The sequence below is a fragment of the Paramisgurnus dabryanus genome, chromosome 13 (assembly GCF_030506205.2).
Source record: "Paramisgurnus dabryanus chromosome 13, PD_genome_1.1, whole genome shotgun sequence".
Classification (NCBI taxonomy): Eukaryota; Metazoa; Chordata; class Actinopteri; order Cypriniformes; family Cobitidae; genus Paramisgurnus; species Paramisgurnus dabryanus.
Window position 1 is genome coordinate 28,927,288 of NC_133349.1, and position 26,171 is coordinate 28,953,458.

At 38.0% G+C, this 26,171-nt stretch overlaps 1 protein-coding gene across 1 annotated transcript in view; it reads right to left on the minus strand.

The window, feature by feature from the left end:
• Positions 1-26,171, minus strand: part of LOC135728325 (doublecortin domain-containing protein 2-like) — a 40,265-nt gene continuing 14,094 nt past the window's right edge. Inside the window, exons 8-9 of the mRNA XM_065246500.2 lie at positions 2,883-2,929; positions 1-659 (exon numbers count right to left, since the gene is read on the minus strand). Coding sequence (XP_065102572.2) covers positions 126-659; positions 2,883-2,929 — 581 coding nt within the window. The 3' untranslated portion in view covers positions 1-125. The remainder of the gene's footprint in view (positions 660-2,882; positions 2,930-26,171) is intronic.

Below are 26,171 nucleotides of genomic sequence, written 5' to 3' on the forward strand. Positions count from 1 at the left end.
GTAATTTCTTCTCGACTGAACAAAGAAAGACATCAACAACTTGGATGACATGGGGGGAGTAAATTATCTGGGTTTTTTTATTTTGTTTTTTAAAGTGGAATATTCATTTAAGTATTCGTGTTCTCTCATTCAGCATCTGCTGATTGTTCTTCACTTTGATCTGGACTCTCTACTGGCTGACCTCCATCATTCTCTGGTTTATCTTCATGTCTTTCCTCTTCTTCAAGGTTACTCTCCTCTTCATTCTGTTTCTCTTCTCCATCATCCTCCTCTTTTTTCTTCTCTTCACTATCATCCTTTTCCTCTGATGTCTCTCCCTCATCTTTGATCTCTCCATCGTCTTCATTCTTTGCCTCTTCAATTTCTTTATTTTCATCTCCTGCATTCTCATCCTCTTGTTTTTGCTCTTCTTCGCTACCTGGTGATTCATCAGTAGTTTGCTCATGTTCTTCTATAGGTTGCTCATGTTCTTCTATAGGTTGCTCCTGTTCTTCGGTAGTTTGCTCCTGTTCTTCTGTAGTTTGCTCCTGTCCTTCGGTAGTTTGCTCCTGTCCTTCGGTAGTTTGCTCCTGTCCTTCGGTAGTTTGCTCTTGTTCTTCTATATCAGCCTGTTCTTGAGAATTGTCCTTTTGATCAGTGATTGGACTGACTTCTGCATCCTTAAAATAAACATACATATGATCATATAGTACAGTGTTGTGAAAAATTGTTGGCTTTTTATTTTTTGCATGTTTGTCACACCTTAATGTCTCAGATCTTCAAACTAATTTAAATATGAATCATATATAACACAAGTAAACACAATAAGGTTTTAATTTTGAAGGGAAAACTAAATCCAAACAAACACTGGCCACCCTTAGCAGCAACAACTTCAATCAAGTGTTTGCAATAACTTGCAATGAGTCTGTTACAGCGCTGTTGATGAATTTTGGTCCACTCGTCTTTACAGAATTGTTGTAATTCAGCCACATTGGAGGATTTTTGAGCATGCACCGCCTTTTTAAGGTCATGCCACAACATCTCAATAGGATTGAGGTGAAGACTTTAACTAGACCACCCCAAAGTCTTCATTTAGTTTTTCTTCAGCCATTCAGAAGTGAACTTGCTGGTGTGTTTTGGATCATTGTCCTGCTGCTTCAGCTTGAGATCAGGAACTGATGGCCGTACATTGTCCTTCAGGATTTTTGGTAGACAGCAGAATTCATGGTTCCATTTATCACAACAAATCTTCCAGGTCCTAAAGCAGCAAAACAGCCCCAGACCATCACACTACCACCACCACCATATTTACAGTTGGTATAATGTTCTTTTTCTGAAATGCTGTGTTACCTCTACACCAGATGTAACGGGACACACACCTTCCAAAAAGTTCAACTTTTGTCTCATCAATCCAATGAGTATTTTCCCAAAACTCTTGGGGATCTTCAAGATGTTTTCTGGCAAAAGTCTTTATGTTCTTTTTGCTCAGCAGTTTTTATCTTGTAACTCTGCCATGCAGGACATTTTCCCCAGTCTCTTTCTTATGGTGGAGTCATGAACACTGACCTTAACTGAGGCAAGTGGTGCCTGTAGGTGATTGGATGTTGTTGTGGGGTCTTTTGTGACCTCTTGGATGAGTCGCTGCTGCTCTTGGGGTAATTATGGTCGGCAGGCCACTCCTGGGAAGGTTCACCACTGTTCCATGTTTTCGCCATTTGTGAATAATGACTCTCAGGCTGTTTCTCAATTCCAAGAACGCAAAGAACGGACTTGCGTCCTCGTGGAGATCGAACTTGCCAGGCGACCTTGGAAGAACGCACTCAGAAGGTTGCGAGAACAAAGAACGCACTTATGAGAATTGAGATGTGTGCGATCTTCCCGTTGGTCACCTGACCTCCGCCATTGTTTTGCCGCAATGACTTCTGGGGCGTGAAGCGATTTCAGCGCGCAAGTCTGCATTCGATGCATCCTCGATATCAAGAACACATCCGGGTATTTTCATGCGTCCTCTGTACTTGCGTTCTTGAGAATTGGAATGAACTTCGACTGTTAATGATGACGTAGAGCAAGGACACGAGAACGGAAGATCGCTGAAGAACGCATATTGAGAAACAGCCTCACTGTGGTTCGCTGGAGTCCCAAAGCTTTAGAAACCTTTTATAACCTTTTCCAGACTGATAGATCTCTATCTCATTTGTTCCTGAATATCTTTGGATCTCAACATGGTGATTAGCTTACGAGTATCATTTGGTCTACTTTACTTTGTCAGGCAGGTCCCATTTAAGTGATTTCTTGATTGCAAACAGGTGTGGCAGTAATAAGGCCTGGGTGTGGCTAGAGAAACTGAACTCAGGTGTGATAAACCACAGTTAAGTTATGTTTTAACAAAGGTGCATGCACTTTTTACCATAGGGCCATGTGTGTTTGGATTTTGTTTTCCCATTATTTAAAAACTGCATGTTATGTTTACTTGTGTAATCTTTGCATGCTACTGTATTTACACTCATTTCATGAAAAAAGGTTGATGTTACAAAGTTCCTTTTAAATGAGCACTTTTCGAGTTGCAGGTTCTTTAAACCATTGGATTCAAACCGGCACCAATAGAAAAATTCTCCATTGGCTAACAAGCTTTACAAGCTTTCTGTATTGCTTGAAGAACCTTCATGGTTCCAAGTGCACCCGTATGCTTAACAGGGCTGATTTGTGTGTACTGTAGTAATGGTATATAAATCTGAGAAAGGATGCTGATACTGTGACACTACTTTAAACCATGTAGGTAATTTCTTAGTAACTTTGTTATAAAATCAGTTATATGTGGGCAAACAGAGTTTATGTCAGTCCTATAAGACTGTAAAAATAATGATGAGGTTACTGCTTCTAACCTGCTTGACTGTTGAACCCACCTCCAGTGAAATCTTGTCATCATCTGCACTTCTGTCCTCTCCATCATCTGCACAGAAACCGACATGGGATGAGAAAGATGAAACAGCAGCGCCACCCACTGGTGAGCATTAAAACTGGCTCAGCTTGTTTTTGGATGGTGCTTATCTGATTTAGATACAAATGTGAGTGTGTCTTTTCAAAACACAGCTCTACATATACATTAATCCTCTACTCTCAAAAATAAAGTTACAAAAGCTGTCACTAGGGCAGTACGTTTTTTCAAAAGTACACATTTGTACCTAAAGAGTGCATATTTGTTCCTCATTAGTAAATGTATACAGTACATATCTGTACCTAAATGGTACAAATAAGGACCTTAAAATGGTGATATCCCATACAGCTTAGCTTTTGTAACACACATACACAAAGGGGCAGTTTCCCAGACAGGGTTAAGCTTAATTCAGGACTTGGCCTATTTAAGGACATTTTTAAAAATATACCCTACAAAAAAAATAATCTTGAGACAAAACAATACTTCTGATACATGTTAAGATATGCAAGGTGTTTTTGAAAGCATTTTTAAAGCATCTCAAACATGCATTTTAGTCTGGGACTAGGATAAACTCGGTTATAAGTGTATTATAATCACATAGTGTAGCTCAATGGGTAGAGAAGTGTGTTAGCAAGATCATGGGTTCGATCCCAGTAAAAGCATACTTATGTTTGTAATGTACTATAAATGTAAATGATAAAAATTATCTATGAAGGCATCGGTATACACAACATGACAGAGTTATTGCTTGAAGTTACACTGCAACTTCCAAATATTAGATATTCCAGATTTCATATAAGGTTGAAGCAAGCACATCCCGAAAAACTGTATGTCACACTCTTATTAAAAAAAAAAGAAACATGAAGGTTCTTTCTCATTAAATACTCGCATAATAATGGCAGTAATTAAAGGGAAGCTATTAAAATGACCATTAGCTTCCACTGGTACCGTGTAATTATTTTTTGCAAGATTTACAGCCATACCATTGTACTCTCTAGTAAACAGGAAAATTACATGAGTGTTTTAAATACTTAATGAGTTATGAATCCAAACAATGTGTGAGAAATCAATACACTCTAAATAATTAAACAGCAGAATTAATGCGTCTCATATAAGTTCACGTTTTCCCCGATAGCAGCTATAACAATATTGCCGTGCAGATTATAAGGTTTTACCCGGGCATTTAATGCATTTCAAATGCAAAACTGATTGAAGTTTAGCCGAGGAGATGAGGCGCTGTGGCAGTAATGGGCTTCTTTGAATATTTTATGGAAATCGTTCACATTTATTAACTGTAGTCCAAAACCCTGACTGTAAGCAGGACAGCTAATGTAACAATAAACATTTAAATGTGATTGAGAGAAGAGCTTGTCTCATAAAAATGCTAAATCAAATTAAATATAACATTTTAAAAACCTGCCTTCATTAAAGCCCGATGGCGGGGAGGGGGGAGCGTCATAAAACCTGACTTGAGTGACTGGAGTTTTAAACATTCATTTCCGTCATTAAACAACATTTGCTTTTGCTGAAGGAAACACAAACAAAAGAACGCTGTTAAAGGCTTGCATCTGGGTTATGTTTAACCCAGCGTTGGGTAAATATTGGACAGAACGTACAAATGGGTTAAGTTACCCAATGCAGGGTTTAAGTTACCCAACGGGTTCTAATAACCCAGACAACCCAGTCTCACCCCATGGCGTCAATATTTGACGACACTTGACCATGCGTCAATATGTTGACGCGGAGGGTATACCTTTCGCGTCATTTTTTGACGAACTGGGGACTTCAATACTATTACGTCCGTTGCATTCTCTTTCCTATTTTCTTACCATTTTCGCGTCGGTTTAGGGTTAGATTTACATAATGACATCCCTACCCAAACCTAACTCTAACCCCAACGCCAGGTGACAACTGTTTAATTTCGCGTACACTGTTTAATTTTGCGTAATCTAACCCTAAACCGACGCGAAAATGGTAAGAAAATAGGAAAGAGAATGCAACGGACGTAATAGTATTGAAGTCCCCAGTTCGTCAAAAAATTACGCGAAAGGTATACCCTCTGCGTCAACATATTGACGCATGGTCAAGTGTCGTCAAATATTGACGCCATGGATGGGGTGAGACTGTGTTAACCCAGAAGTTGGGTTAAAACAATCCAGCATTGGGTTAAAACAACCAAGCATTGGGTAATCTTTATCACATCTTTGTGTTCTGTCCAATATTTACCCAACGCCAAGTTAGAAAAAAAACAGCATTTCTATTTTTTGAGTGCAGTAATCAAATAGATATTTTCACTATGCAGTGTAAAGTAAACTTAGTGATCCGTCAATGATTAACCCCTTCAGTTAATCGGCCAATGTCAAAAAAAATCTTAAAATGGCTTAAAGGGGACAGAAAATGAAATACCATTTTTACCTTGTCTTTGTTGAATAATGGTAGTCTACTCGCATTCACGAACATACAAAAAGTGCTAGACATGTAAACATCTCAGTCTCATAGAAATTCCTCTTTTAGAAATGTCAGCCAGAAAACGGCCCAATCTGAAAAACGGATGCTTATGACATCACAGGCATCTCACTGCCCCTCCACTTTAAAATAATTGGCTACATTTTTTGAGTGGCAGCAAAGTCAGCCAATCATTAATGAGATTGCAAGTTAACCCAGTAGGGGGAGCCAAATAGGTGCAAAACCACTTGTTTAAAATCCCCCACGCTAATAGAGCTATCTGAGAGAGGTTTTTAGGAAGCTTCTAAGGCATTACAGACCCAAAAAAAAACATTTTTGTCTACATGTCACATCACAGAACAAGGATAAATACTCCGTTCAATCATTCTATGTCACCTTTAATATTGGCCTGTTGTATTGCTGGGCCAAAATATCATTACATTAAGTACGATCACATTAAAATGTTTACACATTTAGCAGACGCTTTAATCCAAAGTGACGCAGGTATTTTCAAACATGGTGTCCGTGGACCAGGAGGTTTGTTTTATTTTTTTTTTTTTAAATTAGGTTTATCTCTCATTTACTACTACATACATTCCAAAATAGTTAATACTGCATTTGCTTAGTATCTTTCTAGTGTTTTTTCATTATTTCAGTCCACTTTATCTCACGCACCTTGGTTAGTAGAACAGTAATTAGTGGTCAACTCGTATGTTTAGTTTTATTTATTTATTTTTAACAGCCAATATTAAGAAAGCAGTGTGGCCGATATAACACAAATGTAATTACAGTAAATAAGAGTCAAACTGAAATATTTGTGAAACTAAATAAACATTTGTTATGTATAATATTTATAAATATACCCTTTTATAGTACTTATCTTATCTTGATCTGACATTTCATAGTACTGTTTGAATAAGACTTTGCTGCACACCAGTGTTGTTGTTTGTAACACAACATAACATCGTGTTAAAAAGGGAATAATGAATGGTCATTTTCTGGTCTGTCAGACTTTGGCTTTACATCTGAGAGTATTTTCATTACAAACAACACATTTAAGTAACTATGCCAATGCCAATCTAAATATCAGCCAATATACCGGCCACTGCAATATATTGGTATATCACTAGCAGTAATCTTTGTAAAGCTGCTATGAAACAATATTTATTGTCAGTTGCAAGTTACAAATAAATTTTAATTGAAAATGTAGCATTACTGTAAGTGTAGCCAATTCTGTTTGTTATACATAAAAAATATTTAACTTGATATATATTTTAGGTAAGGGGTCCCTCACAAAGGGTTCATCATATTTGGGAGTCCTTGACATCATAAAGTTTGAAAACCCCTGACTAATGGTGCATTACAAGTAGAGATGCACCGGTGTATCGGCCGCCGATATTTATCGGCCGATTTTTGATGAATTTGAAACCATCGGCATATCGGCAATAGCACGAGAAAGGCCGATACCGATTGTTTATTAATTAACTGCATAAAGAAATCCATTATATGTAAAAAATGAGTTAATGTTGTTAATAAAAAAAATGCTGAATGGCAAAAACCACCTTTGAAGGTTGTCATGCTGTCTTATTATATTTGTTTTAGCTTAATTTGTATCTCTCTTATTATGTTGGTCAGTTGAATGTTAATTAGATCCAATCCATGTTCAGTAAAAATTATTTGATGTAGAAATAAACTAGCTAATAGACCAACTGTATAGTATTGTACACAAGTGTTTAATATCGGTATCGGTTTCGGCCAAAAGTTGTCTGTTTAAATCGGTATCGGCCCAAAAAAATCCTATCGGTGCATCCCTAATTACAAGTGTACATTTTTATCAGTACAGTATGTGTTTATTCTCTGGATTCAAACCCATGACCTTTTGTGCTGCTTCTACCACTGAGCCTTACAGTAGTAGTATGAAAAAAAACAAACAATCAAAACAATGCAATTGTCAAAACAATCCCCATTCACATAGATCTAAAAAACGACTAAAAACGCTGTAGTGTGAATGCACACAAAAGTTTTTTAAGCCCCCTTATTGCCACTGCCAAGTAAAGAAAAGGCAATAAAATGTTTCAGTTTTTTTAGTAGGTAAAATAGTGTCATGTAAACACCACCTAATTGTTGTTATGTAAAGGAAGTCAAGACTATACTGTAAGATGTTTTACATCAAAACATGAGTGCTAATAAAGAAAACAACATAAATAAAGAAAACAATGTCAGGGAGTATTTTCATTTAGTCATTTATAAAGTAAGATCCATATTTAAAAAAGCCTGTGTCAGGGTTTTATCACTTCTTAAGGACTCAAGCGGTGATGTGACACGCAGACATGTGAAACTGTTGAGACAGTCATTGGTTTCTAGGCGCTCGGTCAATCTTTTGAACCCCCGCAGGCTGGAGAAGAACAAGTCCTGCTGTTTACATGGTACTGGATGAGGTATTTATGGATTATTTTAATAAAGACCTCCCAAGGTTCTATAAAGTATTCTGAAGTGTCATCTACATAATGTTACAATGTTACAAACCAAACTACACACACACACACACACACACACACACACACACACACACACACACACACACACACACACACACACACACACACACACGAGGCATAATCTCTTCTCAGGGCTGCTGTGCTGTCACGGGTCTCAGCTTTCGCCTAACTTATGCTGTGTATCACTGTTTTTTAAAGCTCAACTTTAATTCTGAGATAATGTGATGTATAATAAACCTGATGGAAATCAATCGCATCAGCAGTGATTGAGAAATATGAGAGTATGATAATAAAATGTGATGGGAATGGAATGCCTGCACCTGCATCAAAAGCATTAAATGGTTTTGCTGGTTATGCAAATGAGAATAAAAGCCTTCGCAGGCAACCGATGACAGTCATAAACTCAGCAACACTGATAATGTACTAAATGTGTGTTTATGGAAATTTAAACGGGTACACTGGTTTGGTTTGGTATGGAGATTTTCTAGGTTAAAGGTGTAGCGGAGGATTTTCTCGAATTTTAGAAAAGAACCGCCTTCTCCACTTTTTAAAAAAATGCAATTGCGCAACACTTCTGATTGATGCACCCACGAAACGTACTCGAGTCCGCTTAAAAAGGGTGGTCTAGGGTCCGGTTCATGTGAACTCCAGATCGGTTCGCTGCTAATGTGAGCGCAATCGTACCAAATCGCGGAAGTGAACCACTGTTAATTACGTATTATATGGAATGTCCCACCAAAACAGACGTGTGTGTTTGTGTGCGTGCACTTACATTGACCGCAAAATGCATAGAATGCTTGCTTGAGTTTTGTTCTTATTTTTTTAAACCTTTGGTTTTGTTTTCAAAGAAATAATACAGAAACGCACTTGCGTCTGTCTGCCCCAAACATACTAAAGTCGTTTCGATGACAACGCGGTCTGTCCGCCGACGTCAATTTTTGCGGAGGCATTCAGAAACCATCTCTCTGCTTGGAGTTCTTCAATCACACTTGTCGTCTTCTCGTTTACAGCGGTTGCCAAGCAACAGGAGAACGCGCCGGCTGCAGCTTGATGATGCAAGCGTACCGCGGTTCGGATACAAAAATAATGTGTGAACACAGTCCATGGGGGGCATGGGGAGGGGGGAGCAATCGAACTCGGGTTCGGACCAGGCAATCGCACCAAATGTGAAACCGTCCTAAGAGGACCAATAGTCTTGATGACAGTTGTGTTTGTCCATATTTTATCCACTTCTGGGTTGAAACAATCCAGCATTTTTTAGAATGTAAACTATTTATTTTAATCATAACATTAGCAAATTCTTATTAATAATGCAAAATAATTAGTTAAAAAATTTTTTGTATTACTAATAAATATTTTTTTATTTAAAATGTAGTTGTGAACTGGTGTACCAATGGGTGCTTATGTAACTGTACTGTAGTGTTCTATGATTAGACGTAGGGGTGAGCGGACCACAAACTAACGAAGGGTTAATTGTAAGTTCAAGAAACTTTATTATCCCCGAGGGGCAATTTGTTGTGCAGCAGGCTACAATACACATTACACAAAACAACAACCATACAATCAACAGAAATAAATTAAATACATACAACACAGAAGTCCGCAACTCACATTAACTTGTTAAGACCACCTATAGCAGCGAGGGCAAAAGAATGTTTGTGTCTGTTGGTCCTGCATTTAGGCACTTTGAATCTGACGGCAACAAAATAAAACAGCTGTACAATGGGTGGCATGGATCAGCTAAGATTGAATGTGCCTTCTTGACAGTCCTAGTCTCATAGAGTGTTTAAATCAGGCAAGGGATTGTGGGAAATTTTGCCTCACACCTTCACTATGTTTTGAAGACTGTTCTTGTTTTTAAGTGAAAGGGACCCGAACCAACTCACAAGAGCAAATGAAATAGTGGATTCAATAAAACAACAGTAAAACATCCTCATAAAAGTATTATCAACATTAAAATTCCGAAGTTTACGGTAAAAAAACATACACTGATGTGATTTCTTACAGACAGCGTCTACCTGTGGCTCAAAGGTGAGTTTGTCATCAATAATAATTCCAAGGTATTTGTATTGCTTCACCACTTCTATATCCTGATCATTCTAAGTAATGCAGCTACTTTACTAATTTATACAAGGCCAAGCAATCTGTGCCTTTGGTCTTTTTCTCTTACTGTCAGAAGATGATCTCCTGTGAATTTGTGAAAAGTTTTGATGTGTTTCGGTTAAGATATTGAACAAAGAGTGTTTTGGAGGCATAAAAGTAAATTTCTTCATCTTATGTTTTTTTTTCGATTTCTGAGTTGGGTGTGTAAGTCACCAAATCCAATCTTATATTAATTTAATCACTGTCTTGTTACCTAAAAAATAGCTACCCAGTCTCACAAAGTTGTCACGTATTTTTTGTATTATTTTTTCGTGATAATATCACGAATTTCCGTTTTTTTCGTGATTGTATATCGAATTCCTGTTTTCGGGTGATTATCACGTATTGGTTACTCAACTGCTTTTTCCTATTTTTAAACCATTGTCGCTTCGGTTTAGGGTTAGATTTGGTGCTTGCATTAGAATGTCACTTTATATATTGGTTTATACTATTTTTTCTGATTTATTTTTTTATATGTCGCCTGGCGTTAGGGATAGAGTTGGGTTTGGGTAGGGATGTCATTTTATGTAAATCTAACCCTAAACCGAAGCGACAATTGTAAGAAAATAGGACAAAACAGTTGAGTAACCAATACATGAAAATCACACGAAAACAGGAATTCGTTATACGATCACGAAAAGACGCAGAACTTCGTGATAATATCACGAAAAAAGAATTAAAAAATATGTGACTATATAACGAAATTCCGTGAGACTGGGCTGAACATAACAGCATTTGAAATATGTCAGTAACTCCTAGTAAATTATAGCTGGGATTGAAAACATTTTAAAACCGTGGGGTTAGTTGTAACACAGCGTTACAACTAAGCCTCCAGTATACAATGATAATAAAAAAAATGTAAATACTATTAATCAAGATGATAACTGTTAATACAATATCAGGGGAAATAACTGACTATTATATTTGTTTGTCTTAATTGTAGAGCCTGCAAAAGAAACAAAATGTCTCTAATGGTGCACTCTTGCAAAAGTGTTACAGAACAACAATTACCCATAATACACTGCAACAACAGCAGACAATAAGGTGCCAGTATGTATAGCTTATTAAACGGTTTATTTTATGCAACTTTTATGTCAGTGGAACAAAGCAAAACTGATACTTTTTGTTGAATGAACTCAATAAAATTAAGATCACATACAGTAGTGACATGGACTTTGTAAGTAATGTGAACATGAGAGGATTAAGTAGAACTGAGTGCAACAAACAAAAACTTTGTAACTCCATGGCAAGCCCCACAAAAAGACAGACTTGTGGTTACAACAGCAAAACCACATAGAAAGCACAGAAATGTAGTGAAATCTTTTCTCTTCTTATGTTGTTAATGAGGATTTTAAATTCCTCTCAAAGGCATCTGTGTGCAAACTCAGAAACATGTTTTTAGTAAATGTGTCACATGGCTCTACAGACTAAAACGACATAATACTATTTCATTCTTTTAATCCAATAAGCCTCCTTCAAAGAATCACATAAATGGTATTTTTCTAAGAAGTGCTACATGCAGGATAAGGACATTGCGTTTTTGGAACAATCTGCGATGAAATGACAGAAGACGCCAGCTTGTGACAGCCAGATCACACGCTTGCCTCTGAGTACCCTCAGATGTGGCTCACGTACAGACAGACCTGTCTGCTCAGATGCGTTTCCTCTACAGCTTCAGCATTTGTTTTCCTCTCATAACCGGAGACTGCTGGGAAGCATAAAGGAGACGTTCCGACTGGCTATTCACTTCGGAGGTGTCACCTTTTTTAACAGAGCCGAGGGGAAATATTACATCTTGTTGTTTGCTTATAAAAGCGGCTTGTATCGTGCTGATAGCCAGATTAACAAGTGCGCTTTAATCACAGACTGCGATGTGCATGGCCGTCATAAACTCACAGGGCTATAACACTGTCACGGTCAACAAATGAAAACTAGAGTTCAGCGAAATGGGAGCCTTCAGCTGAAACTGACCTTGAGGACTTGAGACCCAGGGAAATTTACCAGATAAAGGGCTTTTCATTTCACCGCATGGTTTTGATGACCGCAGAAATGTTCACAATTTTAACAGTGCCCAGAAGGTTAAACTATGAAACAACTGAGAAAAAAACAACTAATAAAAAGCCAAGGTTTCTTAATAGCTAAAACCTTTAAAATACAGCAATGACAAACAGAGAAAGAAAGCAAACACTGCTTCATTATTGTGAAAATGTTCATTTTTAAGCAAACCTGATTTTGTGGTGAACAGTGTTGTGTGTAACGCGTTACAAAGTAACGCGTTACAGTAACGTAACTACTTTTTAGAGAAAAAAGTAGTGTAACGCGTTACTACTGAAAATTTGGTAACGTAACGTAGTTCATTTTCCAATTCAGCGCAACGTTACTTTTGGTTAGATTTGACAGCGACACTGCCATCTGCGCTTGTGCAATAGTCACAACGTCCACACACGACAGAGGCTCCTATCAGTCTGCAAAGAAATCATGGCAAGCAAGAAGCAGCTTACCCTAACTTTTGAGGGATGGAGGCATCTTAATTTTAATCAATGTTTTATCAACCAATTGCCTGATTTTAATAAATAAGAAATAAATTAAAGAAAACGATTCAGCTTCATATTTATGTTTAAATGAAATACTTTTTTTAAACATAAATATAAAACTAAATCGTTTTCTTTTATTTATTTCTTATTTATTAAATTCAAGCAATTGGTTGATAAAACATTGATTGAAATTAAGATACAATTAATACAAAACGAAATTCACTTTAGAGAAAGGTTTCTACGAAAACAAACTTAATAAAGTGGTAAAAATCATGTCTACCCACTCCGTTTGAAGTGAATTTCGTTTTGTATTAATTGTATCTTAGCATAGTATCTCGGAAGATCGTGCTTGTTAAATAGCTCTGTGGCTATACTGCACTGAAGCGGCAGTTTAAAATGTAAACCCAGAATTCAGCGAACGTCAAGAACAACAAAACGGACACAACAATCAGACAGAGACGCGGAATTTACATAATGTTACACAGACCATGTTTAAATTTCAATGTTTCTGCACAGAAATACCAACTTGTTCACTTTGTTTTGTATTAATAAGCTGCGCATTGGAGTGCTGGCCGCGGTGCTGAAGACGCGCTCGGACGGAGTCTGGTGGCAGCACAGATATTTACGTGCAACCTATTGGAAACTATTATTCGTTACTATATACTTATTATTCGTTATTTTACTTTATTACTTCCACTTAAGAAGAGTTCTGCACTTTTTATTTCAATATTTCTCTTTATATAAATACTATTTTGTACTTAAATCTATAATTTCATTATTTTACTAACCCAACTAACTCATCTGGGCTTTCCGATAGGTTGCACGTAACCATAGCTTTCTTCCCCTCGAGAAGAGTTCTGCACTTTTAAACTTAAAAAATATATCTCTTTACAAAAAAACCTTTTTTTCTTCTATTTAAAAGCTGTAATTTCGTTATTTTACTAACCCAACTAATGACTCCTCCACTTTCCAATAGATTGCACGTAGATATCTGTGTATATGTGCCATCACGCGTCTTCAGCACCGCGGGGAGCAGCCAGCACTCCAATGTGCAGCTTATTAATACCAGACAAAGTTGGTATTTCTGTCCAGAAACATTGAAATTTATACATGGTCCGTGTAACGTAATTTAAATCCCGCGTCTTGGCCTTATTGTTTTTTTCTTGTTCTTGACGTTCGCTGAATTCTGGGTTTATTTTTTAAACTGCAGCTCCAGTGCAGCGTCTTGGCCTTATTGTTTTTTTTTTGTTCTTGACGTTCGCTGAATTCTGGGTTTATATTTTAAACTGCCGCTCCAGTGCAGTATAGCCACAAAGCTATTTAACAATGAGCACAATCTCCTGAGACACTACAACATGCTACTAATAATTCATTAATAAGAGCTGTTTTCTTGTACACAATTAAATATTTTAAGTTAAATGTACAGTGTTAAAACATGTAAAAAAGACAAGATTTTAACAATGTCAAGATCAAATGCCTGAGTAACAGGGTATTGTGTGTATGTACTATGTGTTCGTGTGTTTGTGTGTGTTTCCAAAATATTTTCCAAATACAGGCAACATAAAAGTAACGTAAAAGTAACGAGTAACGTAAAAAGTTACTTTCCAAAGCCGGTAACTAAGTAAAGTAATGAATTACTTTTTTTAAAAGTAACGAGTAACGAGCAAACACTACTTTTTTAAAGTAACTTCCCCAACACTGGTGGTGAATCATTTATACTTCATTGAACTTGACCGCAAGAAGTTGTTTTAAATTTCTACCAAAAAGTGGTCACGATCAACTTTAGCATAAAGGCGTTGGGGACACGTCCCACCTGCAACTTACGCCTATGGATATATGAGAGTTGCATGTATTTGCATTTAAAAAAATGCTGGTTTGCACTAGACCTGTTTGAGTCGTGACTCACTCGGATCTTTTACCCGGATCTTTAAATTAATTCATGAGTTGCAAGTCTCTAGTATCATTAACCCGGTTCAGTTGAGTCCTACTACAATTCAATGTAAAACCATAAACAGCGCCACCACACACACCAACCTCTTTCAACATTATTGATGAGACTTCGCTCGCTCTACAGATCCACTCGTAACCGGCAGATCTGCGCGAGAACTGACTCGAGATTCTCACTCGGAGCCGAAAACATTGCAAACTCGAGAGACCTGCTGATCCGCGCGAGCCGCGAACTGACCTGAGATTCTCACTCGGAGCCAGAAACAATGCGGACTCGAGAGACATGCGAATCTGCTCTGACTCGAGAATCTCTCAACTCGTAACCGGCTGATCAGCGCGAACTGTCTCTCGAGTCAGAGCCGGAAACACTGCAGATTTGTAGATCTGCTGGAAACATTGCAGACTCAAGACTCTGCAGCTCTGGGGCTATAGAACCCAACAATGTGTTAAAAAACATTGTGAAATATTTTCACATTTTAAAAATTGCTGGGTTATTATAGGGGACCCAGAGGTGCGTCAAAAAGGGATGGACCCAACCGTTGGGTTAAGCAAAAAATTGTATATATGACCCAACAATAAATCACCCTCCTGATTGTTGAGAATAGCAGTGAGGGACCCAGCATTGGGTCAGAATGAGACTATAACATTTATGGGAATGTAATTTTACCTACTCTAAAAAATGTTGGGTTATTTTCAACCCAGCATTGGGTCAAAAGGTGACGAACCCAGCTCACTGGGTTGTAATTTAACCCAGTGTTTCCCAACCCAGTCGTACGTGGCACCCCTCCCAGGATGATTTAGATATCTCCTTATATGAAACACCTGATTCCTCTCATCATGTTGGAGATGTCTCCTCAATTTTAACACACCAACAAGCCAATGAGTTAAATCAGGTGTTTTATAGAGTGAGACATCTAAAACACCCTGTTAGGGTTGCAACGTAGGACCGGGTTGGGAAACACATGATGGGTTGATTCAACACATTGTTGGGTCAAATATAAGAATTTTCTGGGTTAATTTCAATCCAGCTGCTGGACTCGTCCCTTTTTGACCAAACGCCGGGTCGAAAAAAATCCACAATTTTTACAGTCCAAGTAAAATTACATTCCCATTAATGTTGCAGTCCCATTTATATAGTGTATAATGCAGTTTCAAGCTCTCTTCTAGTTTCGATCTCTCTTTTTAGCTCAAGAGATATTTTTTTTGGTCTTTACTGTCTTTGGTCTTCAATGCCATATGTCCCTCCTACAATATACAAAACTGTACTTTAAGTCTATTTGATTTGTTTTTATTTTATCATCCCCCCGCTCTTCTCAACAATCCTCTAAAGTTCATGTCCATAGCGCAAATGTACAAGATGAGCTACATACTACAGTTTATAGCTACTGGAGAGTTAGAGGATTGTTCAAATCCCTAACCTTAAACATGAGCAATAGTGATGCTTGCCTTAGCAAATACCACAGATAATTCCCATTTGGCTGATAGCAGAGCTCTCAAAAGCAATTTATTACAATATAATGGTGAAGCGTATTTGTACGTCTCACAATAGAAGACAGGGCTGGGATTTTGAGTCTTTAATGGTCTTGACATTAAAGACTTTAATGGTTTGCTTTACCAGCACAACACTGCATTATCAGCAAGAATCACTCCGGGATGAGGTTTAATTGGGGATATTTGAGTGTGTAGCACCTTTTTGGTGGAAAGCAATTTGCTGCTTTCTACTAAAATAAACTACCAGGATTATGGTGGGAGGGCTTTAGGAAAATTCATTACGTCCTTCTCTTTGTTAAAATATGTAAAGTATGTACAGAATTTGGAGTTAATCAACGAACGTTTTCATTCGACGCAGTGTTTTTATGCATTAATGTTGATTTGTCAGAGACACACTGGAGATTCCTATAACAGCCCTGCTACCAGCTAGCAGCAAACCAGAGGAGGCAATAGTCCAAGCTCCGCCCAGCAACTGTTACACGGGCCTCCTATCTCAGCCAATCACGCAATTCTATCTTTCCTACAAAGAGTTTTTTTTTCCCAAAATCTCATATATCCAGGCTTAGGACAAATCCGAGACCAAACAGTACCCCACCCCTAAGCTTAATTGTAAACATTAATATTTAACGCGTTAATGAAAAATATGTTTAGATCTCATCCATCTCTGGCACAGCTGTGTCCCATCCTCTACATCCGCCCTACATTGAAGTCAGATGTGTCAGGCATTAAAGAGAGAGGAATGATTCATTGCTGTATGATTCCTTTTTTGGGGTGTGCCTTTGTGTTTGATGAGGCTCAGGTGGACACACAGCTTGGGTTTAATGTAAGAGATCCCAGTGCTGTCACAGAATAGTATTGTCTTTTAAGGTTTAAAACCTTTCTTTTTAGTAAAATCTGTGTAAACAAACAATGTTCTCAACGCTCGCGTTCATGTGTAGAGATCCAGGTGATACTTCGAGCAAAATTTCATGTTGTGTCGCGCCTTCTTATGTTGTAAAATAGTGGTAGTTCGGTAGCAGCGGACAGCGGCTGGAAAAACGCATCAGGGATCGAGTAGGCATCATACCCTAACCAAGATTTTTTTTAAAGTAGCGTTTATTTTTATGACAGTCGAGGTGTAAAATGTTGTCTTTTGTAGCCATTTCCCATATATAAAAATCATAAGCAGTAAAAAATAAGAAATCATAGCAAGCTAGCCAATGATTGTCAGTAGCCTACTGGTACTCGGTAGGTACTCAAGATGGCGGCAGGCAACTGAAATAACGTAAAAGGTCACATGACTGATATTCATGAATACTGGACTTTATTAGACCTCAATGGTTTATGGTTTTAATGCAGTTTCAACACGGTTGGGATCATTTATAACACTTTGAAACTGAGGCATAAGGGTCATTTTGGGTAAGAAAAAAAAATATATGTGTTGTAAATTTCTTGCTGAAATGACAATCGTTTTGCTAGATAAGACCCTTATGCCTCGTTTGGGATTGTTTAAAGTCATTTGTTGCTGCGTGGAAATAGAAATTTTGAATGCCATTGAAAAAAATGAAGTCTATTACTTTGAGAAAAATCCTTGAAAGTTTTCCTCAAAAAAAAAAAAAAAAAAAACGTAATTTTCAACGATTGAACAAAGAAAGACAAACCACTTGGATGACATGGGGGTGAGTAAATTATGGGGGTACTTTTTTCTAAGAAAGTGAAGTAATCCTTTAATTTGAAGTGAAAATAATGTAAAAGCATATGTTGATTATGTATGACTGATCACATATTTTTATTTTACAGTAGATTGACAACTGCACATATCTGCATTTTTGTGTTGTTTTGTTTTGCTTTGTGTTTTGTTTTTTGATCGTTTCACCACATATGACTGAATTCAGTTTTGCGGTCACAAAGACCTACTCTTTATTTCTCAGTAAACGGTCAAGTGCAAATGAATGAATAAACTTTAAACAGGACTTTATGCAAAGTTGAATTTACTGCAATTGTACGCATGTAAAGTTGTATGTAAGTCAAAGGGTTTATGGTTTTTAAGCTGTCTACATGTGTTGTTCTCCTCTGTGTTTATCATCATTTATTTATTTTTTATATAATTTATGTATGTGTACACTAATGAGATTACTGTACTGTATATACTATAAGTACAGAACACAGAAATGTGACAAGAAAATGGCATTATATGTTAAAAAAACAGAAGAAAATGTCTCTGCTTCTTTTAAATCATCCTTTATTCTCTTGTCTCTGCCTCTGATATTGCATTACTCTCATCACTGCAGGCCATGATCTAATTACAACCGAGTGAGACTTTAGCACTTGTCACATCTCAGTCTGTTCTGAGGTGTTCAAAGAACCACACACACACGTACACGCGAACACACTGCAAGAGCTCTGATCAGTGAAGTGAGGCTGAAAGGGAGGCACCCTAATGGCCTATTTCAGCATTATTACAGTATTGTGGATGGATTGTCACCAGGAGCCCTGAGATACCGAAGTGTGAAAGCCATCAGCGGCTCTCATACGTCTCCACGCTCCTCTGATCTCTCCCTGGTATTACTGGAGTGGGGCAGAGCCATGGCAATTTCCCTCCCGTCTCTCTCCTGCGCATCCACACATCCTCTCTTTCTCCTCTTATATCTCTCTGACTTCATTATGCGACGTGATTGGAGAATTTGCACTACATTCACTTAACACTTGTGCCATCTGTTAGACTTCCTTGTTAATGGTGTCATTTCCTCTGCAAATCATTGATATTCAAATGTATGCACTTTACTTTTCCAACACATAGTTTTCTGCTTTCTGTTACACAGTTTATTTATGAAAGAGGGACGTTCATCAGGACGATAGATGCCAAATGTTTTGCCTGCATGAAATGCTGTTTTTTAAGAACGAGCTTTGCTTCGAACAAAAACATGAATGTCTTGAATGTATTTGATATTTATTTATATTTAAGCTCGATTTTAATTAGATATTAAGAGATATCTGAAATGATAGCCTAATTAGACTTCAACAAATAAACAGAATGATATGAATTAAAGTTAATATAAAATGCCATTCATAACCATCTTACTTTTTACAGGACAAAAGGATATTAAATGGGGATAAAAAGCATGGGCAGGACTGGTGTCATCAAGGGACTAGATTGGTTAAACAGTTTTTGTATGTCAGATGTTTTGTGAGTAATTTAGCAAAGGATTAAAATGATTTATTACAAAATGTAAATACTATTCTCAGTATCACCACATGTTAAATACTTTTTATACTACAGCCATCATGTGATGATGGCTGACAGATTATTGGTCCTATCTGAGTTAACTGTCAACACTTACTTTCCTCATTTCTTACACTTATTTTGAGATCACACCGCGTAATGTCAGTCCAGTTAAGAGGCACAGATTTGTATTTTTTTGCTTTTATAACAGATAATGAATCAGACCCACAACAGAAAACCGCACATGTGATGCTACTGTATAACCCCTATAACTAACTGCAGACTTTAACCTGCTTTCTCTCTTGACTCCTACTATCTGTGAGTAAATTACATGAGCACACGGAGTGGCCCAAGGGCATCCCGAAACTCAATCACAGGCAGCCAAAATGTGGCGAGCACAATTGAATAAGTCTTAAGCAAAGCACTGCTTCTATAAAACACATTTGAGAGTGCAGATGATACAGCGGAAAGACCACAGGCATTTAAACACACATGTTCTGTAATCCTACACGCTCCATGAACAAATCACACTGGGACGTTTAACCTGCGGCAATGGAAACTCCATTGATTTTAAATTTGATATGGTAAAACTGATTTGCTCTCGACATTAAATGCATTTAAGGTACAGTCTTAAGCCTGGAGTACGTGTACTTAGGGTTGCCAACTTCGTCACACTGAAATACGGGACAAAAGGTGGCCTGCCGGGTATGGTTTTGTGTGAATATACAGTTTATTGTTTTAAGCCATGTCAAAATGAAAGCAAACTCCTAATTAAATATTAATTTATAACAATTGCGGTGCGTTCACACCAGACGTGAATGAAGCACTAAATGCGGTGATTTACATGTTAAGTCAGTGCAAAGACGCCATAGACATCCTGCGGCATTATAAAGCCCGATTTATAGTCATGCGTAAGTTCTACGCTTAGACTATCAGTAGCCTGTGCGTAGCCAGACGTGCACCTCGCACAATTTTTAACAGCGCGTCAGATCTACGTTGACCGCAAGCGCTGTGATTGGTCCACCAAAACCCCTCCCGTCAGGTAAAAAAAACTGTGTCATAGGTATTTCCGTTTGCGACTGTGAAATCAAAGATGAGCCAAGTTGTGGATTTTACTCAAACTGCAACAAAAGTCGCTGTTTATTTACTTCCATCATTCCGGGTATTCTCAAAACATAACAAGTTGCTGTTTCTTCTTCGTTTCTGGGTTAACTTGCCAAGCTTCTTCTTCATTGACTGTTGCGTTGCTGTGACTGTGGTGACACGCGTGGATACTGCCTACCAGCAGTCTGCGCGTTTGTTTGCATGTCGACGACAACGCAAAAGTATAAATGAAAACCGACGCGGAACCTACGCCGTCGCGTCTATGCCGTAGCCCTTAAGCGTGAATGAGGAAGCACAAATGACGCAATTTGCACGCCGCAAAATTGAGCATTTTGGCCGTCTGACGAGTGTAAAGTGTGATTTGCTCGAGTTGAAAAATCCGAACTTTGGCTGATATTCACGCTGCATTATCCAATCAGGAGCTTACTCTAGTTGTGACGTGATTACGATGTACAGAGTTGAGGCGGAATGGGCAAAGAACCCAATTTATCTGCAAAATTTGCATCAGGTGTGAACGCATAGTTATGCCTTTGGGGACATGTGGTAGGTTTATTAATAGTATTTACAGCTTATGTCAGTCTTTTAATTTAACCATTACCTTTATCTTCACTAAAACACTTGTTACTTATGCACCAAGGGTTTAAAGTACATTATCCCCTTCATGTAAATTTTACGAGTGTTAAAGTAAAAATTACATAAATTCTGTAAGCTGTAGTTTTGCAGCATCTACATAAAATACTTTAACAAAAAACACACATACAGGATGTGAAACAGAAGACCGAGAATGTCCTAGCAAAGTTGGAAATGCCTTGGGGCATTTCAGATTCAGGCGTTTTATTAGGCAGGTCTGGATCTGTGATCTCTTTAGAACTGAGGCTGAGATTTGTATGTATGCCATTCCTATGCATGCACAAATAGCTAAATAAACCACTATATAACAAAGAAAGTATGAAATCGTATTATATGACCCCTTACAAATAGTAATTGTGCTTGAAGGGGTTCGTGATCAGCTGCTGTTGCTGCTTGTTTGGCTTTATGCAGTGGTGCTGGAACCGTCAGGTGAATGACATCAAAGTACCGCAGGAGTTTGATGTCATCTGTCTCTCGGTTCTTGTGGAGCCACATAAAGTTGAACAACAAACAAGCCTCTTGTATCAGTCACTGGTTAGATCAACACAGCAGTTAAAAAACGGGATGCGGGAGGTCAAGTATTCAAGGACTAAATGTGGGGACACATTTCAAGTGAGAGCAAGGTTACATCGTGTGACCTTTTAAGATACATTGTTACGGTTCCCTTTCTAGGAAACTCGCGCTGCCTCGCTAAGATGACACTTTGGGGACGCCTCCAGGGTAAGTGCGTCTGAATGTGTATATCAAATTCAACCAATGGTGAGGCTTAACAACAAAGACAGGAAGTATATCGCTATCTGAAATATTGCCAAAGACTGCGTGACAGGGATGCAGGAAGTATGGCAGGGGAGACGCAGCGCCTTGTTCCGTTCTCAAGGTACAACGGTACATGTTTTCTTTTGTCAAACACAATTATGCAAAAAAGCATTTTGGTATGAATCAAAATTCGCATACAGAAGATATAAGCATTTAAAGTGAACAGTTTAGCACGTTTGCTTAAAAAGTCTAGAATTTTTATGATATTATCCTACACTACACAGGGAATAATATGGATTTTTTTTTTTTCAGAAAACTTCTTGCATAAAATAGATTCAAGCACTTTCAATGACCTGTATCTATGTATGTATATTTTCAAAAACTTCCCAGGGCCTTGAATTTTTTCCCCAGATTCACAAACTTTCAAGGATTTTAAGGACCCGTCGGAACCCTGTGACAACCCCGGCCATATCGCAGGCGATACGTCCATGATAATTAATGCGAAATTGCCCCGAATGTCAGTGAACTGTCGATTTACAAGTAATCAAGGAACCGGCTTTACTGACGAGATGCGCATGACCATCGCATACGATTTATCGTGCAGACCTAATGTGCAAAATGCAATGCATCTCCAGTGCTACATACTATATTCTCCTGTACAATGTACATGGGGTTTAAAAAAATCTGTCTGTGCAAGTACACTATGCTCGCGTACACCTAAAATGTTCGGCCTTAATTTGTAAAGTCGTATAAAGCAACAGTGTTCTTTAATTGGCTTATTAACTTATTTTACAAAGCCTAATTGTAAATCTGCACACCAAGATCATTGTCAGCTACCCACCCTAGTTTGATGTTGCATGTAAACATCTTTTTGACTTGTTTTTGCTTTTTATCACAGTCTATTCAAAATATACAACTATTTACATAGAATGGCAAACAATTTTTTCACAAAATATTTTTTAAACGAACAATTTAAACAGAAATCCTTTTTACGAATAACACAGAGATTTTACATTTTTACAAACAACTGACACTGTTTTAAATGTTTTTAAGAGCAGTTTACTCAGAGATGTACAATTAATATACAATTTATTCATTTTGCTTGTGTTTCACGAACAAGGTCTCTGAAATCAACACCGCATCTGAGAGTCTGGAGTCAGTAGAAGCTACAGAATGGATGTGCTTTTGTGTACTTAATCACCATGGTGATTTAATAGGCTCCTATCAGCCACCTGGGTACCAGCAAGAACCTTAGAGTGCTAATGAGCGAGAGACGCTTTCTTCTAACTACAGTCGCACATACACACACGAACACGACAACGGCATAATAAATGAGAAGCTCTTACATCGGTCCTCTTTTCCAGATCAAACGCTAATGTGACACCCACTCGCTATCAAACCTCTATTTTTTACTATATCAATTTAAACATGAATCAAAGACATTTCGTAATCTGGACTGTAACTAATGGCATTTATGGGCGATCTTTGCGAAGGCGTCATTGCAATACGAGATGTTCAGGACAGAGATGCGAGCAGTCAGCCGTGACACTCAACGTACACCTCAGGCTGCAATCTGAGGAAACATGATGATGATGATGATGTGTAGATGATGTAATCCTTCTCGTGCCACGGCAAGCACATGAACGCCGGGCTCCCATTAGCCCACTCGCAGACCACCAGTGCCATCTCTTGGTCAGAGCGGAAAATTATGTAAGTACCACTGAATTACATCACCATTATCCAGACAATAGCAAGTGCTGAGAACTTTACTCCATACACGTGGGTACACACAAAGAAGTACAGGCCATACACAATGCTATTTTTGAGCCGCATGGAACTCTTAAAGGTTTTTATTGGAATGTAAAATGTTTCTTTTAGGAATGGTCCTTTGGGCAAGCTAAAATGGTTTTGTGGCATTGCAGATATAAACATTTTGTAGCACCTTTATTTATAAGAGTGTATGCCAAGAAAGAAGCCAATAATAACAGCTTAGTCACAATTCTTAGAAAATCATCATCAGACACCTTTACTATTCTTATTCTAGATGTCAAATCACACTCCAGGCACAGTAAGTTGTACAGTCTGTGTTTAACAAGCAAAGCAAAAATGACTCTAGAAATACAATAAAGAAGACAAATTCTCTTCCTTATATTGAAGCAAGCAATGCATAATGGACAAAAGCATCGCACGCACTTAATCGCTCCCTCACACCTGCTGAATGTCTGGTTTTGTTGAGAACTCATGAGGCATTTTAAATATCAGACGACATGATGATTACCCACCCACCACTGACAGTCTATTCTCAGACTGTCTCATACATATTGCACACAACACTGGCAAGAGCTGAGTTTTGATCTGATTGGTTGGTTATGTGCAAATACCAGATGTCAGGTGCTTAGGATTTTACCAGGCTGCCAGGAAACAAGGTCGTGTTTTTATACAGCAGTTCACAATCTCAGACAACAGAATTTCTTCAACAAAGTTTGCTACATTTACATTAAGGCTTTTGGCACAGTTTTATCCAAAGTGTCTTACAGTGAATTTAACTTTGCGTTCACTGGAAATTGAACTCATGACTTGGCACTGCCAAGGTCATCTATTATATATTTTAAACATACACTGTCAGAAGAATGATGAAAGATTGTCCCTTGATGTCACTGAGGCAGTATCTTTTAAAAAGATCCTACAAAATGTACAATTTAGGTACAGATATGTATACATTTGGTACCAATATATCGTTTTGAGGTACTAATATGCATCTTGGAGGTACTATAATGAAAGGTTACGACTTCAGTAACAGCTAGGGACCATATTTAAGTAGTGTAGTTAGACTAAAGTAAATGGACTATAGCGATTTCACAGACCAATGGCTGTCCAAAGCGTTTTACCTCACATTCACCCATTCACGCACTCATTCATAAACCAATGGCGGTGTCAGGCATGCAAGGCGCCATCCAGCTCATCGGGAGCGGCTGGAGTTAGGTGTCTTGCTCAAGAGGCACCTCGACACTTGGTCAGGTGGATCCGGGGATTGAACCACCAACCTTCCAATTTGTAGTTTCAACGAACCACTGAGCCACTGCCACCCACTTACTCCACTTACATTAAAAAATTCCCGATAATTTATTCACCCCTATTTTTATTCACTCCTATATTACCCCTATATTGAAACTTAAATTTAAACTGTTAAGGTCCATAAAGTCTATTAAACTGAGAAAAATCCTGGAATGTTTTCCTCAAAAAGCTTAATTTCTTCTCAACTGAACAAAGAAAGACATAAACATTTTGGATGACATGGGGGTGAGTAAGTTATCTGGATTTTTTGGAAAGTGAAGTAATCCTTTAAGCAATGTAACATCAATTAGTTTAATTGTTCAGTCTATTTTTTGGGGTGGGCACAACAACCTGAAAATCATTTAGCTACAGAGCTGCGCCCAGTGGCCGATCTGATACAAACCAATTAGAAAGCAGCCTCAGGTAACCTACCTGCCAAACATTTGTGTATTACAGAAATTGACAAAATACAATGGCTAATAATACTTTTAATAAATGCTAACCATGCAAATAGTTCGAATAAATCTTATATTTCAAAATTATTTAGCAAGATGTTATTTACTTATGTTTAAAGGACAAGTTTGGTATTTTAGACTTAAAGCCCTGTTTTCAGATTGTTTATGATGAAATAGAACGGTTTTGACTGAAATTTGGACATATGCGGCTGCCCTGAGAATTTTCGGATGTTTGTGTTTCACCTCACACCTCTATAATGGGTTTAATGGTGCACTGGAACAATCCTTCCTAAAATGCATTAAACTTTCGTTTGCAAAGACGTGAAACTCAGCGAGTGGTCAGGGGTGTTCACTGATATGCTCACACAAAAATCGCTGCAAAAGATGCTTTCCAACAGGTGTTTACCATTCGTTGTAAACTTGTGGACCAATTTTTTCCAAACGCCTCACACCCGTACATTCTTCCGCTTAGAGCTTGAATAATAGACACTCCAGCCCAGTTGGTGGCGATAATCCACCTTTGCCAATTGCAAGAATAGAAACAAAGTTCCCGGCGCGGAGTAATACCGTACCTCACAGCACATCTTATACAAGTCAATGGAGTTGGACAAAACTACGATAAAACCTGTTGGAATGCGTCTTTTGCAGCGATTTTTGTGTGAGCATATCAGTGAACACCCCTGACCACTCGGTGAGTTTCACGTCTTTGTAAACGGAAGTTTAATGCATTTTAGGAAGGATTGTTCCAGTGCACCTATACAGCCATTATAGAGGTAGGGGCTGATACAACAAACACCTGCAAATTCTCGGGCTAGCATCATATGTCTAAATTTCAGTCAAAACCGTTCTATTTCATCATAAACAATCTGAAAACAGGGCTTTAAGTGTAAAATACCGAACTTGTCCTTTAACTTCTTTAAACAGTCTTGTTCCCTGGATAATTTTGGCAGGGATGGTGAAGTCCCTTCACCCTCTTTTGACCTACTGACCTATTAAATG